This window comes from Agelaius tricolor, unplaced genomic scaffold (assembly GCF_023055355.1).
Source record: "Agelaius tricolor isolate 1412-34295 unplaced genomic scaffold, bAgeTri1.0.p SCAF_8, whole genome shotgun sequence".
NCBI classification, from domain to species: Eukaryota; Metazoa; Chordata; class Aves; order Passeriformes; family Icteridae; genus Agelaius; species Agelaius tricolor.
In genome coordinates this window covers 2823286-2838417 of record NW_027269268.1, presented here as the reverse complement: position 1 = coordinate 2838417, position 15132 = coordinate 2823286, and the positions used below count along the sequence as shown (strand labels likewise).

General features: G+C 49.4%; 2 protein-coding genes across 3 annotated transcripts; both read left to right on the top strand.

Annotated features, from left to right (window-relative positions):
• The first annotated feature begins 124 nt into the window (after window positions 1–124).
• On the top strand, window positions 125–8687 carry CDKL2 (cyclin dependent kinase like 2). 2 transcript variants are annotated; one of them, XM_071431312.1, is made up of 13 exons: window positions 125–432; window positions 2381–2575; window positions 2832–3010; window positions 3135–3247; window positions 3402–3541; window positions 3817–3905; window positions 4421–4547; window positions 5172–5443; window positions 5614–5704; window positions 6524–6608; window positions 6719–6825; window positions 7127–7219; window positions 7691–8687. In XM_071431312.1, exons 1-12 carry the CDS (start codon window positions 265–267, stop codon window positions 7184–7186), a joined length of 1626 nt encoding a protein of 541 aa, XP_071287413.1. In that variant the 5' UTR covers window positions 125–264; the 3' UTR covers window positions 7187–7219; window positions 7691–8687. The 2 variants fall into 2 exon arrangements, with proteins under 2 accessions (XP_071287413.1, XP_071287412.1); XM_071431311.1 differs by having other exon boundaries at window positions 6497–6608.
• A 945-nt stretch (window positions 8688–9632) lies between these two features.
• Window positions 9633–13604, top strand: RCHY1 (ring finger and CHY zinc finger domain containing 1). Its single transcript, XM_071431314.1, has 9 exons — window positions 9633–9778; window positions 9857–9976; window positions 10622–10737; window positions 10802–10880; window positions 11136–11180; window positions 11286–11344; window positions 11671–11697; window positions 11998–12118; window positions 12333–13604. The coding sequence occupies exons 1-9, from the start codon at window positions 9695–9697 to the stop codon at window positions 12459–12461; spliced, it is 780 nt and encodes a 259-aa protein (XP_071287415.1). The 5' UTR covers window positions 9633–9694; the 3' UTR covers window positions 12462–13604.
• Window positions 13605–15132: the final 1528 nt, after the last annotated feature.

Below are 15132 nucleotides of genomic sequence, written 5' to 3'. Positions count from 1 at the left end.
CTAGCGGCTTTAAAAAAAGCAACCTTTATAACATTTCATCCTCAAAACATTTTATGAGGCCTTTTTAAGAGCCGAGCGAGCTTCCGGCCGCCTTTCGCGACAGGCGGGGCGCGGCCGCGCTTTACGCCGGACCGTTGCCGCGGTAACGCGGTCGCGTTGGGTGGGAGCCGGCGGCGGCCGCGGTGTCGCCATCCCGGTGCTGTCCCCGTGTCCCGGCCCGGCCCTGCCGCAGGGCCCGGGCCCTCCCGCCCTGCCGCCACCGCCATGGACAAGTACCAGGTGCTGGGGCTGGTGGGGGAAGGCAGCTACGGGATGGTGACCAAGTGCAGGAACAGGGAAAGCGGGCAGATCGTGGCCGTCAAGAAGTTCCTTGAGAGCGAGGACGACGCGGCGGTGAGGAAAATCGCCCTGAGGGAAATCAAACTGCTCAAGGTGAGGCCGGCGGCACCGCCTTTTTTTTCTAGCAATTTCGTGCTTAAATTGCAAAGGGTTTTTTGTGTTCAAACTCCTTCGGCTTCCCCGCACAGCATTCACAAAGTGTCACCGACACAACCCAGGCCGAGGGAGACTCGCCTGGGCCCTGCTGGGATTTCCAGGTGCTGGATTTAATGGAACCCTCCGGGCTGTGGCCTGGCGGAGCCGCTGCTCCCTTGGCCTGAGCGCCGGGCTGGACGCACCTGGCGGATCCTGGGATGTTCTGGCGTTGCCAGGGGACGGTGCGGTCTCTGTTGCCTCCTGGTGGTGGCTGTCCCCCTGTCCCAAATGCCTGGCCTTTCCTGCTGTGGATTTGCTGGAAATAGAAGAAACGCTGACCTTCCAAAGCCTGGGAGTGTGACCCTAAACGGGCTGGGGGCTGCCGGGGTCACCTGAGACAGGAAAACGCTTGTAGGAAAGTTTTCCTTTTTTTTTTTTCTATCCATGGCACCTTCCTGGCAGGAAGGACTGCTGTGGGATTCCCTGAACCATGTGTGCACTGTGTCCTTTGTTGTTGGAGTGTGGGATTTGCCTGGTGTTGCTGTTGTGGGGATGGACGAGGGGGAATGGATTCAGACTGAAAGAGAGCAGCTTTTGACTGCATATCAGGAAAAAATGATTCCTTGTCAGGTGGTGAGGCACTGCCATGGGTTGTCCTGAGGAGCTTCCCTTGCCCCACAGGAATGTTTGTCCCATGTGCAGTGCTTGTCCCTCTGCATGGGCACATGTGGGAATTTGGAACATTGGGACCCAGATGATCTGTTTGGTGAAAAAAAAAGAAGGAAAACCTTATTTCCAGGCTACTTCTGTGATGTGGGGTGCTCCAGAGGTGGGAATACTGGCAAACCTGGGTCCTGTCCTTTTGTCTGCCACAAGCATCTCTTCCTAAATCTGCCAGCTTACAGTTCCTGTGCACTGAAGAGGGGAAAAAAAGTGGTGTTTGCCTTTACTGCGAGAGCTACAGAATTGGAATTAATAGAAATGCATGCAGCTCCAAGCATTATCCCTTCAAACCCTTCTGAAGTGGATCTCCGTGAGCTTGGATTGTTCCTGCTCTGAGTTCCTGAGTTACTGAGCAGCACCCAGGTGTGCTGGGAATTAACTGCTTTTCCTGGGTGGATGGATCCTTTGCAAGGGGAATGTTTGCATATGCAGCTCAGGAAGGGTGGCCTCTCACAGGGGAAATAAATACCTGGAGGTTTATTCTCTTTGTAGTTCCTTCCCTTGTTCCCTGTCCATCTTTGGGTTTAATTTTTTTTTTTCTCTTCGAGTTTGGGCAGAAATTTAATTGTGTCTGAAAACAGCAAAAACCTCCTTGGGTTTCCTGTGTGGGGAACAAATCATTCTTGGGAAAAGAGCTTTTTCTCTTATTGGTTACCCTTTAAAAAGTCTTCTCTTGTCAGACCTTCTAAGAAATCTGGGCAGGCCCAGGTGCAGGCTGGCTGGCACTGCCTCTGCCCTGGCAGAGTTTCCCCTACCATTCCCTGTGCTCTGCAGTCCTTTTGCATCTTCCTGTGTCCCACCCCTGGGCTATGCTGCTGCCTCCAGGCAGCCTCTGGGGATGTTTCCCTGCCAGGTTCCAGCTAATAAATAACTGTGCTCTGTAGCATGGCCTTTTGTGTTGGTGTGTGATAAATGTGTAACAAATGGGAGGTGGAGTCTTGTCTGCTGGGGACACAAAATAAACAAAAGTATACATGACAAAATAACTGGAAAACACTGGAAAAAACTGGAAAACAATAACTGGCTGCTTTTTCTTCCTCTTTTTATTCAAGTTGCATTTTTTGGTACTGTCCCAGCTGGGCTGCAGTGAAAAAAGTTAACTGCAAATTTTTTTTTTTTAAATTTCCCTTTATAGCTTTTAGTAAGTGTTTTCCCTCACTAAACATTCCCTGTTTTTTGGCAGCAACTGAGGCACGAGAACCTGGTGAACCTGTTGGATGTGTGTAAGAGGAAGAAGAGGTGGTACCTGGTGTTTGAGTTTGTGGATCACACGGTGCTCAATGACCTCGAGGACTCTCCCAATGGACTGGACTTCGAGAGGGTTCGGAAATACTTGTTTCAGATTATGAGAGCAATTGCCTTTTGTCACAGCCATAATGTAAGTATCTACAAGAAATCAGCTCTGCAGCTACAATCAATAGATATATTAGAATAGAAGTGTGTATTTTTGTATTTGTATGTATTTGAACTTAGAAAGGAAAAAGAGATACATAAAATAAATGTGTCTGAAAGTAGTGGTTCTGTGTTTGCCTGTAATTTTCTACTTGAATATGAGAAAGATGCACTTCTTGCTGAGCCAATCAGTTTGCTATGTACACACAGGGAGGTTGCCTGACTTCCTTCTCTCTGTGCAGATAATCCATCGGGATATTAAGCCAGAGAACATCCTGGTTTCCCAATCAGGAGTTGTGAAACTCTGTGACTTCGGGTTTGCCCGGCCCTTGGCCACTTCTGGGGAAGCTTACACGGACTATGTGGCCACCCGCTGGTACAGAGCCCCGGAGCTGCTGGTGGGGGACAGCAAATATGGCAGGTGAGCCTGGCCTGCCAGCCTGGCAAGGGCTCTGGGGAGCGTGCAGTGGGTGCTCCATCCCTGCCTCAGCCTTTGGAGCCATGGAGCTGTGCTGAGCTGGGGTGCTGGTGGTTTTTCTCCCCAGGCCTGTGGATGTGTGGGCTGTTGGCTCCCTGATAACAGAAATGCTTACAGGAGAGGCCCTTTTCCCTGGAGACTCAGACATTGACCAGCTCTACCATATCACCAAGTGCCTGGGTAAGAAGAGCCCCTGGGGCTTGCTCAGGAGTGAAGGGCTCAGATTTGTTTTGATGGGTGGAAAGATAACAAGCCAGACTGTAGCCCCAACTAGCATTTCAGCCTCTCACATGTTTGACTGTCCTGTATTTTCCACCTGTTTACCTGATTCTAGGTAACTTAATTCCAAGACAACAGGAGTTATTCTATAAAAACCCCCTCTTTGCTGGCATGAAGTTGCCTGAGGTGAAGGAGCTCGAATCCCTGGAGAAACGCTATCCCAAGCTCCCTGCTGCAGCGCTGGAATTAGCCAAGGTAATTAACTGAGTGTTTGCTGTGAGTGTTCCTCTGTTTCCCTGCCCTCCACCTCACACAGCTGAGCACAGGGATGTTGAAGTGCCCTTCTCTCAGCTCCCCAGGCAGTGAGCAGCTTGGGTTGGCAGCTTGGTGGGGGATCCCAGAGCTCCAGTCCAGGGTGATGGGGACACCCAGCCCTGCAGGGCCAAAGGGGTCACTGCAGGGATCTTTTCCTCATGCCAAAGCCTTGGTTTAATTCCTGCCTTGTTTTTGTCCTCCTGCTGGTTTGACAGGAGTGCTTGCAGATTGACCCAGACAAGAGACCGTCGTGCGCCCAACTCCTGCAGGGTGATTTCTTCAACAAGGACGGCTTTGCTGAGAGGTAAGAGCTCCTTTCCTGCTCACTGCAGGCTCAGGTTAGAAAGAAGTGAAGCAGTTGTGCTTGGAGACTGCACACTGCTGGGTTTGCAGAGCTCACATCTGCTGAATGCCTCAGTTTGTTTTGGCTTGACCTTCCTGAAAATAGAGTTGGAAGGGAACACATTGCAGTGGCACATTTACCTTGTTGTGACATTAACTAATCAGTGTCACCTCACATTGGATAGTACGGTCTTACACTGTGTTCACTCACTGCATCTGCCCCAAACTAGTGCAGATTTATTTTTTATTGCTGTATTACTGTATTTTATTGCTTTATTGCTGTATTGTGAAAAATGTGTGCAGAAGATTTTATTTAATGTATACATTACATTTGTCTTCTCATTAGTTAAAAGGCACAGGTTGTTTGACTGTTTAAAAGTCTATAGGAACCTGGGCTTAACAACTGATGATGCTATTAAGATAAACAGAAGCCCTTTTATTATTTGTTTCTTTCTTTTCTCCTTATATGGAATGTAGATTTACTCAGGAGCTTAAACAAATAATCCAGAAAGATGCCAGAGACCATCAGTTCAAAAAAAAATCTAAAATCAATAAAAGGGACAAAGATGATGTTTCAGAAGAAAGAAAAATCATCAGTGTTCAGGTTGGTCCATCTGTGTTTTCCAAATCTGTATTGTTTTGGGGGTTTTTCTCATGTTTTAAATAATTGTTTTTAAAATAGGTGCAGCAGTTTAAATTCCTAGGAAATAGCTTGGGAGTATGCGGGGGGCTCTTGGGCCAGTCCCTTTCAGGTGAACCACACAGTGCTGTAGTTCCTGGCAATACAGAGCTGGAGGGGAATCAGTTGGGAAGCATAAGTCATGCTTTATGCTGCTGTTAACCTGTTTTAAAGCCCTGTCATCAAAATTAAAAATTTTCCTTTCAACTGGATACCAAGGATGCTTCAGAGTGACTTTGAGGTGACATTGAGATGAGTTTTTATTTAATTTCTTCAGAAGAGACACAGGATACAGCTGGTTTTCCTCTATCACTTCTGATTCCGGTCTCAAGTGACTTATTTACAGAGAGTGCTGGAACCCTGACAAGTTTTCTCCTGTTTGATGGAAAGCAGAGATTTTCTAACAAAACCAATTCCGTCTCCATTAGATTCTTGCAGAATCATGCATGTGTAGGCTTCTGACATGTTTTTTTTTCCCTGCATGCACTGCTGTAAACTGCTTTTTTAACCATGACTGTAAGGAAAGATGATGTTTATCTTCCCAAACAGGATTTCAGCATAGGCCCAAGGAGCAAAGATGGGAAGCTGATAAAGACCAAGCCCTCTAAAGCTGATGCAGACAAAGCAGATCGATCCTCCAAGCTCAGCTTCCTCTATGACAACACAATCCACCCATTGAATTTGAGCCCTCAGACCAACCTGAAAGATTCCAGCAGCAACTTGGACTATGCCAAGAGCCTGGGCACATTTATCCCTCCCATCAACCAGAACTTCTCTCCTACATTTGGGATGGGGTCTGGGCCTGGGAGCCTTAATTACAGGTAAGGGAGCAGAGCTAGGGGAGCTCCTATCCATTCCTGGGATGTCCTGGGAGGGGCAGGGTGACAATGTGGGAGCACAGGATGCGGGGTTTGGGACACCTTGCATTTGGTGCTTTATATTGGCTGTGTCAGCCCAGCTCATACCAGCTGTGGGGCATTTCTGATTACAGACTTGATGAAAAGAGTAAAAGCTACTTGAACCCCTTGCTAAAGGCACGGAAGCCTTCTCCAGTGGGGCGTTGCAATGTCAGCCTGACACCGGTGAGTCATCTGTCTGTCTGTCCTCCTTGGCGAAGCAAAAATTAATTCAATCGTGTGTTGTATTCTCAGGAACTCCATCTGGTCCATCTTTCACCATAACTCCCTGCTAAAAATACTAGAAATACTAGAATACTAGAAATACTACTGGTTTTGTTACCCCTTTTTCCTTGCAGATTTTTCGTTCATTATCCCTCACTAACAGTTCTTAGATAAAATATATTTTATGTCAGAAAGCAATTTTAAATGAGGGGAGCAGTCCAGCACAGGATATCTGTGAGATTTGGAATATATCCACAGCCTCCTGCCTGGTCAGGAGCGATAGACCATGTGTGCTGTGCTACTGAAGCAGAACCGAGGGTTTGGATTTAATGTGGCCAGGGCTTTACTTAGTCATGTCATAACTGCATTAAAAATTGATAAGGAAAACAAGTGAAATGGAAAGTTTTCCTTTTCTCTCACTACCTGGGCATGATGATTACTGTGCCAGCCAGGAACACTTGCCTTTTTCCAGATAACTAATCCCAGCCATTCTCCAAGGGCTGTATTTTATCTCTCCAAAAGCAGCCTCACTTAGATGATTGTTTTTATTTTGCTCTAGCTTTTTCATTGCTTTTGTGTAAAAAGCACTAGAGCAGGTTGAATTCCTTCACACACATCAAATTCTTTAGTCTCACTCTTGGACAAATTCCAGCTACATCAGAGCATTGCTGTGCCACTGCTTTTTTTAAGCTTGAAAATAGCTTTATTTTTATCTATATTTTCATGAACTGCTCCATATGCCCTTGACTATAGGTTACTAATGAAAAACCTATCCTTCAGGCAAGTAAGAAGAAATGGGAATTTCTCAAGACAAATGTACGTTTGCCAGAACTAAATCATCTCCCTGAGCTGAGGGGAGCAGAAGGTAGGAACTTTGAGCTCCTCTAAATAGAACCTGGGCACCCAACAAGTGTCAAGAAGCAGTGTGTCAGCCCTCACTCCCTAAACATGGCTTGCCTTGGTTGTGTTTTGCAGCTCAGCATCCCAGATTTTTGAAGAAGGAAAATAGAATGTTTGCAGAGTCCCGAATCCCCTCCCTCGCTGCTATCGACCTTCATAACTCAAGTCTGCCTTCACAGCAGGTAGCAAGGCAATAAAGTGGTTTGTGCTGCTCTGTACTTGTTTGGTTTGCTTTGGTTTTTGGTGACTTTCTCAACAGCATGGCCCACAGAATTCCAGTTTGACACCTAAAGGAGCAGAATTTGCGTCAGGGTTTTAAGTCTTACACTGGGGGAGCATTTTTGAAGCCTGATTTGACCAAAGAACAGATTTGTTTTGAATTAGGTGTTGGCATTGCATGTGTCTTTAGAAGGCTGTTTCTGATTGTCTTTGTTGATGCTACACTTGGAAATTGATCCTGTCTCTTTCTTTCTCAATTTACAGCTGTCAGGGACCTTGATGCTGGATGCATCAGAAGCCAACTTCCCCAGGGTCGAGCACTAGCCCTGGGGAGATGGTCACACCTGCCTGTAAAAGGTGGGCTTGCATTCTGCTGTGTAGCCTGTTGGGGGCTTCCAAATGGATAGTTTCATGAACACTCACCTAGAGATGGGAAGTGCAATAGGAAACTTATTTTATACTTCACATTCTTGATCAGGACATGCAGCTATGACAGACTTCTTACAGTACACAGCTCACTGTGCACAGTAAATAATTTTCCTGAGCTGAGGGGCCGGGCAATGGGGCTGGAAAAGAAGCAGCTCACAGAACTGGGGGGTTGAGCAAGCTGGTAGAACAGGAAAAAAAGGGGAAGCTGGCTGCCTGCATGTGGGGAGGAGAAAAAACAACTTGAGTTTTCTGATCTGTGAAGCACAGAGGTGTAAGTGCACAGCTTCAGTGAGGTAAGGATGTGTAACAAAGCAAAATAAAGGAAGCCTTTCACCAGGGAGCACCTCTGTGTTTTGTTAGTCTGTCCAGAGTCATTCTCCTTTTCTCCTCTTGATGCAGGTGACTGAACAGTGGGAACAATCCGTCTGAGTTTCCAGGGTCTAAAGCTGCCAGGTGTCTGCAGGGGAGAGGAGAATCCCTTACTCCTGTTGGTGCAGCAGACTGCCACGGAAGTGGCTCGGGTCCAGGCCAAGGATGGAGCTTGCACTGCCTTTTCTGCTGGATTTGTTGCATGCAAACAGCCCCTGGAATGTTGACTTTCTGGCTTAGGGCCAGGTCTTGTCTGAGAAGAGTAGTGGTCATTGGTGTGTGACAAGGGCAGGAGCTGCTTTGGAGGACTCTGAAGGAAGCTGGGCTTTCTTTTGTTCAGCTGCTGCCCGCCTGAGGGTTTGTTTTTCAGTGAATCCTGACAAAAGCAGCTGTCAAAATTCTCATATTTCAGTGGGCTGCCTGATCTGGATCGAAAAGCACCTTTGCCTTGACAGTGAAGAAAACATCTGTGCAAGAAATACAATATCTAAATGTGCAAATCTGCAGCTGTTCCTCTGAAACCCTCGCTAATGCACTTGTCACTTTGGTTTAGGTTCCTTTTCCCTTCACATTTTTGACCCCACATCTGGGCAGTTGTCTTTGGGGTGTTTGCCCTGGCTATGTTGTCTGGCTGGTGTTGATGGTGAAGGAAGGAATATCCCTGTGGAATACTAAGCTGTGATGCAGGTGGCACGTGGAATGTCTCAGTAACTCATTGTTCCTTTAGGTTCTCTAGGAGAATGGGACAGTAAAACTTGACTGTTTGGAAACAGTTTTTGCTTACTTGGCCTTAGTTTCTCTGTGGTCAGTTTTGGGCTGTCCCTGTCTTGCTCAAAACTTTTTTCCAATAGCTGTCACAACCCACATAGTGTCATTAACTTTGGAACTTATTTTTCCACAAAATACAGCCTTTCCCATCCATGGATCATGAGAGAATATGGTCTGAGCTCATTGTATTTAGGGATTTGTCTCTATGCTGTCTCTTGACATGTACATTTCATTTGTAAATAAAAAGATCTTCCAATTCTGGGCTTGACTGTCCCCATAGTGGATGCTCCACTTGGCCACAGCAGTCAGTCAGGTAGCCATGGGCAAATGCAGGGGGGAAAAGAAGGTTTGGGGAGGAAAGAGTGGAGGTTTTTGGGGGAAAGTTGGGTTTTTGGAGGAGAGAAAGGTTTAAGGGGAAGGTTTTGCATGGGGAAGAGTGTGGCCAGCAGGTCCAGGGAGGTGATCCTCTGCTTGGCCCCAGTGAGGCCACATCTGGAGTGCTGTGTTCAGTTCTGGGCTCCACAGGTCAAGAAGGACAAGGAGCTGCTGGAAAGGGTCCAGCAGAGACCAAAGATGATGGAGGAGTCTGGATCATCTCTCTCAGGAGGGGAGACTCTGGGAGCTGGGCCTGCTCAGTCCAGAGGAGAGAAGACAGCAGGAATCTCATCAATCCATACAAGTTCAATCCATACAAGTATCTCCCATACAAGTATCTCCCATACAAGATGGGTGTCAAGAGGATGGTGCCAGATTTCTGGTGTGCCCAGCAACAGGACAAGAAGCAGTGGCCAGAAACTGAAACACAAGGAGCTCCACCTCAACATGAAGAACTCACGGAATCTGCTCAGTTGGATGGGACCCGCAGGGATCACTGAGCTCAGGGAGTGTTCGGACAAGGCTCTCAGGCACCTGGTGGGATTGGTGGGGTGCAGGGTCAGGAGTTGGACTCGATGATCCTGACGGGTCCCTTCCTAGTTGGAATATTCTATGATTCTGTGATTGCTCGTGGAGTTCTCCCTGGAGACATTCCCAACTCGCCTGGATGCGGTCCTGTATCACCTGCTCTGGGTGACCCCGCCTCGGCAGGGAGCTCGGACTGGGACATCTCCAGAGCTCCCCTCCCACTCGAACCAGGCTTCAGCGAGAAGGGGAACACGAGGCTTCCAGGCGGGGAGCGGGGGGAGCCATTCTGAAACCTACAAATCCTCCGGAACAGGCTGTGAGGAAGCGGAAGGGGTGGAGCGGGACCGGGCAGCGGCGGCGGCCATGGCCACGGCGGGGGGATCGGAGGGACGCGAGGCGGGATGCGAGCAGGGATGCGAGCACTACCGGCGGGGCTGCCGGCTGCGGGTGAGTGAGCGGGGGCCGTGCCGTGCCGTGCCATGCCAGGGGTGGTGGCCGCTCCATGCCGTGTCCTTCCGTTGGCAGGCCCCGTGCTGCGGGAAGCTGTACCCGTGCCGGCTGTGCCACGACGGAGCCGAGGAGCACCAGCTGGACCGGTTCCGGGTGTCCGAGGTGCAGTGCAGCCGCTGCCGGCTCCTGCAGAAGGTGCGTCCGGGAGGTTATGGCCTGGTGTTGTGTCAGGGGGGGTTTAGGATGGATGGTAGGGAAAGTTCTTGACCCAGAGGCACTGGAACAGGCTCCCGGGGGAAGGGGTCACGGCCCCAGTCCTGGCACAGGGCAGGAGGCATGTGGGCATTGCTGTCAGGCACCTGATGGGATGCTCGGAGCACTCCTGTGCCGGGCTGAGTGTTGGACATTGTGAACCTTGTGGGTCCCTTTCCAACTCAGAATGTCCTGTGATTAGAGAGCATATGGCACAGGACTGTGTCCAGGCGGTTCTGGAATATCTCCAGTGAGGGAGACTCCGCAGTCTCTCTGTTCCAGGCCACAGGAAGGAAGCTCTTCCTCCTGTTCAGGTGGAGCTGCCTGTGCATCAGCTTCTGCCCATTGCCTCTCGGCCTGTTTCTGGGCAGCACGGAACAGAGGCTGATTACATCTTCTTGTCACCTTCCACGTCCCTGCAGACATGGGTTAGATCTTCTCAGCCATCCCTTATCAAGGCCCAGCTCCCTCAGCCTGTCCTCTCCACTCTGTTGATTGCTTCTTAGCTCCCAGCCTTGCTCCAGGAGCTCCACACCCCTTTGGAGCCTGGAAGCAGGCACAGCACTCAGGACATTTGTGTCCCCTCAGGCCCAGCAGCGCTGTGAGGGCTGTGGCAGCCTCTTTGGGGAGTACTACTGTGACATCTGCCACCTGTTTGACCGTGACAAGAAGCAGTACCACTGCCAGGACTGTGGCATCTGCAGGTGCGTGCGGGCAGCGGGCGCGGCTCTGTGGGCACCGGCCCTGCCCTGACTCCTCTCTCCACAGGATTGGCCCCAAGGAGGATTTCTTCCACTGCTCCAAGTGTAATTTGTGCCTGAGCCTGAGTCTCCAAGGAAAGCACAAGGTGAGGATGCACCACTTACCTCCATATCTTAAAAAGGAATGCCTTGAATATGAAGCTGGATGTGCCTCAGCCCCATCTGAGGCCACAGGAACAGGGAGAGCAGTGGGTTCTCCTTCTCTAAATTCACCTAACAGCAACACAAGTGCGACTAATTGAAGACATAAGAAATTTTACCTATTGGAGTTTTACAATGTAGAAAAACACAGAAAACTACACAGCAGAATAATGTTTTCTTCTCTTTTTCCATTTGCAAAGTGTATTGAAAATGTCTCCAGGCAGGACTGTCCAATATGTTTGGAGGTGAGCAGCTTCTTTTCATCTCCTGGATAACTGTGTGTGGCCCCTATTTTTGACTGTGTGTGAATTGATTTTCTTCTCTTTTGTCTTATATTTGCCTCCAAACAGGATATTCACACATCTCGTGTTGGAGCCCATGTTCTGCCGTGTGGTCACCTTCTTCACAGGTAAAGCAGACACCTGAGCAAGGGAAACACCTGCTGCATTGTGTTGGGTGTTTATTCAGCAGCGTTCAGTCTGTACCAGCTGCTTACAGCTGCTTTCTGAGGCACCTGCATTGTGGGGACAGACTTCTCCAGGAAGCATTTTCTTTAGGGGGGTTGTCTTCTTTCTCAGTCAGGTTTGACAGTGTGAAGCTCTCCTGTTACTTGGCCTAGGGATGCTTTTAATTTCTGCCGTGGGGATACCTGTGTGGTTTATTCCCTTTGTGCAGTGCAAGTGTGTTCCCTGTCAGTAACTCAGTTTTTCTGACTGACCTGTGTTTCATTTTCAGAACATGTTACGACGAAATGCTGAAGGAGTAAGTATTTCCAAGCATCTTTCCTCTCAATATTACCCTAGTCCAAACATATTGCTTCAAGAGGTAAAAATCATGAGTTGGTGCCAATTCTGCACCAACTGACTTAAAGACAGCTCCTAAAGGGATGAAGGGCTAACTTAAAGGGATAAAGTGCATTTAATTTCCAATTCTGTTTGCCAGAACTTGCTGCTTTGTGCTGTTTGTTTGCCTGGTACAATGTGAAACTTGTCCCTACCAATGGCCTTGTTTCATGGTGTCACTTCACCTTCTGATTGAGACATGTCCCCCTCTTTCTGCCAGAGGCTACAGGTGTCCCTTGTGCATGCACTCGGCCTTGGACATGACCAGGTACTGGCGCCAGCTGGACAACGAGGTGGCACAGACCCCCATGCCCACCGAGTACCAGAACATGATGGTGGAGGTAAGAGGGCACCCTTGCCTGGCTTCCCTAGAGCTGTGCCTCGGAGTTCCTGGCAGCAGAGGGCACTAGGGATGCGTGCTGGATCAGGAGTCAGACCAAGGGGTGGGGAATGCTGAGGAGCAGTCACGTGTAGGCGTAGGATGTTGTCATTGCTGTTTATATACACCCACCGCTGGTGCTGCAGCCTCTCCCTCCCTCCCCTGTGTGCCTGCAGATCCTTTGCAACGACTGCAACGCCCGCTCCACGGTGCAGTTCCACCTGCTGGGCATGAAGTGCCAGAGCTGTGAGTCCTACAACACGGCCCAGGACGGGCGGTGCCGGCTGTCCTTGGAGGAGCAGTGACTGGGGCGCGCTTGGCCGGGCCCCGGCAGAGACTGGTTTGGGAACAAAGCAACTCTTGTGTCAGTAAAAATTCCAGTTTTCCCAGTTCAAGGAGTCCTGTGCTGCGTCAGGGAGGAGGCAGGTGAGAGGAGCAGCACAAGGAGATGTGGCGAGCGGCCGGCGCAGCGGCAGGAGGAGTTTGGGGGCAGCTGAAGGGGAAGGGAGGTGGAGAGGCAGCTCTGGGGGAAAATGGGTTGCTTTGAGAGGCCTTTGGGGCTAGTGCCAGCATCCACAGGGCAGTGTGTGGGGATGTAGTGTTCCCTGGGAATGACGTGTGTGCCTCCTGGGAATGATGAGTGTCCACAGGGACAGCAGGCAGGGGTGGCATCCTCGGCTCCCTTTGCGCACTGTCACCTGTGTGTACAGAATTCCCTTGAAACAAGGGAATTGCCCTGCCTGCTGGGATGAGCAGCTGGAAGATCCAGGTGCAAAGCCCCCCTTTTCCCCCTAGACACCCATCCTGACTCGCTGCTGTCCCTCTGCTCAGATTCCTTTGCCAGCTGCAGTCACTTTTTCCCTGTTTCTTCCTCGTTTTACACTGTTCACTGGCAAAGGCTGAGGTGGTGTGGGGTTTGAGACTCGTACATAGCTAGATTTTGCTGGTTAGGTACCTAAAGTGAAGCACATCCTCCACATCAGGCTGAGCCTGGGATTTTCAGTGAAATAAAGCAGTCCAGGGTCCAGTTTTCTGTGATTTTTTTGGTGTTTGTTCATGGTAGAACTTCACTGGGGGAGAACCGCTGCCTTTTGAAAGAAATAAAAACCCCAACTCCACCCTCTTTCATGTAACATCCTGCCTGAGCTGTTTTGCAGTCTTAAATATTGCAGGAAGTCCTCTGTGAATTTCACATGCAGATACTTTACAGTAATAAGATGTAAAAAAGGATTGGTTCCTCTTCAGGTTATAACTACTCATTTTTAACTTGTTCTGTTGTAAAATGAGCTTTTCTTAATCCAGCAGTGCCCATTTTCTGTAGGGAATATTTAGGATTTGGATGGTAGCTATTGTAGCTTGCCTTGACTGGGGTATCTTTTTCTGGAGCACTTTTCTCACTGCTATAAATAAATGTAAAAAAAGGTCTCTATTAAAATAAACAAACTACACTGAGCGTGATGTGCTCTTCTTTCACACACGTACTCCCTGGAAATTCCCAGCTGAGTTTAAACCATGATTCAGTGCTGAAAAATGGTTGGATATGGGGAGGTGTGAGGCCCAAGCCACTGTCAGGAAAATCAGTGCTTTATTTTTTACAAGCTCCTGTGTTTTCATATTTTTGTTCTGTGGTACGAGCAAGACTCCCTGCTGCTTTGGTTGGCACCTGGTGACTCCACCTCCTTCCCTGTATGGAGACCTGCTCACAGGTAAGCCCACAAGTGCCAGTGGGGCTCCCACCAGCCTGCAGGAGTTGTTATCCCAGAAAACTCTGGCCAAGTAGCCTTGGAGTGTGTGGCTAATGGTAAAACTGTGCTGGTCAAGTCCACAACCAAACAGCTTTGCTGTTAAATGGGAAGCTAATTTTATTCCAGTTATTAATTGGAAATATTCTTGTTTGGGTTCCAACCACAAGAGGAGGCTGAAAGAAAATTCTAAGTTGAGCTGAGCTTTGGTGTTGGGAAGGAAAATTATTCATGGTACAGGATCCAGGTGATTTTGACCTTTTGTTCCCCTGTTTTTGGTGTTTGCCTCTGGAAAAAGCACGAGGGAATGGGAATGCTGAGGGAATGCTGAACCACTGTTTGGTCTGTTTATCTTGGCACCGAGCCCTTAACTCCCTTTGCCAGGGAATGAATGGCAGGGCAGGAAAAGGAATGGCATTTTCAGGGGATAAAAGGCAATGGAGGGGGGATAGAGACAGGCAAGGAGCTGCTTTAGGGGATGGAAGGTGCTCTGGGGAGCTTTGCTGCCCTGTCCATGGAGGTGCAGCTGATGGGAGCAGGAAGGATGCTGGGATCAGGGCACTGGGATGATCCAGGGATGGAAGCAGCAGCTCAAGCTCCCTCACTCCCTGGCACCCGGAATCCTGCCTTGCTCACCCTTCCAGGCCAGAATCAGGAGTAGAAGGGATTATTGCTGCTTTGTGGGAAAAAAAGTAGAGTTCCAGCAGGCTCAGGAGCTGCACACAAGGTCACAGAGCTATTAATAAAGGCAGGGCCTGCCGAGCTCTGCGGAACATGGAGAGGCAGCAAGTGGAACAGTGCAGGGCTGAGGGGCTCAGCTGGTTGGGGTCCCCAATTTTTGGGCTGGTTTGGTGCCTCTGGTGTGGTTTTGGCTTGCTCCAATAGTGTTACTTGGGATGGAAGTGGGGGTGTTCTGTGTTAAACCTCTGTTCAGCCACCCCCTCCTGGGGCAGTGTCGCTCCTGCCTGGCTGCAGGGAATCCATCTATTTTTGAATTTCCAGCTGGAAGTGAGGGAAAGGCTCCTCATGTTGTACTGTTTATACCTCAGAGGGGCAGCATCTCTCTCTGCAAGGCTCAGCCCAGGGGTGTGCTGGGACCTCCATGCTGGAAACGGGGTGGTTTCCTTGGATTTTCTCCTTCGTGGTCCTGGCTGGAGTTGGCTTCTGACACCTGCAACCTGGAGCTACTCACTCTGGTAACTCAGACTTGGAAGGGTGGCTGATGCATGGAAAT

Coding starts and splice junctions, on each gene's coding strand:
- RCHY1 (XM_071431314.1), top strand. CDS start 9,695: ATGGCCACGGCGGGGGGATCGGAGGGACGCGAGGCGGGATGCGAGCAG. Junction 10,881..11,135: donor GTCTCCAAGGAAAGCACAAG/GTGAGGATGCAC, acceptor CCATTTGCAAAG/TGTATTGAAAATGTCTCCAG. Junction 12,119..12,332: donor ACCAGAACATGATGGTGGAG/GTAAGAGGGCAC, acceptor GTGTGCCTGCAG/ATCCTTTGCAACGACTGCAA.
- CDKL2 (XM_071431311.1), top strand. CDS start 265: ATGGACAAGTACCAGGTGCTGGGGCTGGTGGGGGAAGGCAGCTACGGG. Junction 433..2,380: donor GGGAAATCAAACTGCTCAAG/GTGAGGCCGGCG, acceptor GTTTTTTGGCAG/CAACTGAGGCACGAGAACCT. Junction 5,705..6,496: donor GCAATGTCAGCCTGACACCG/GTGAGTCATCTG, acceptor CCTTGACTATAG/GTTACTAATGAAAAACCTAT.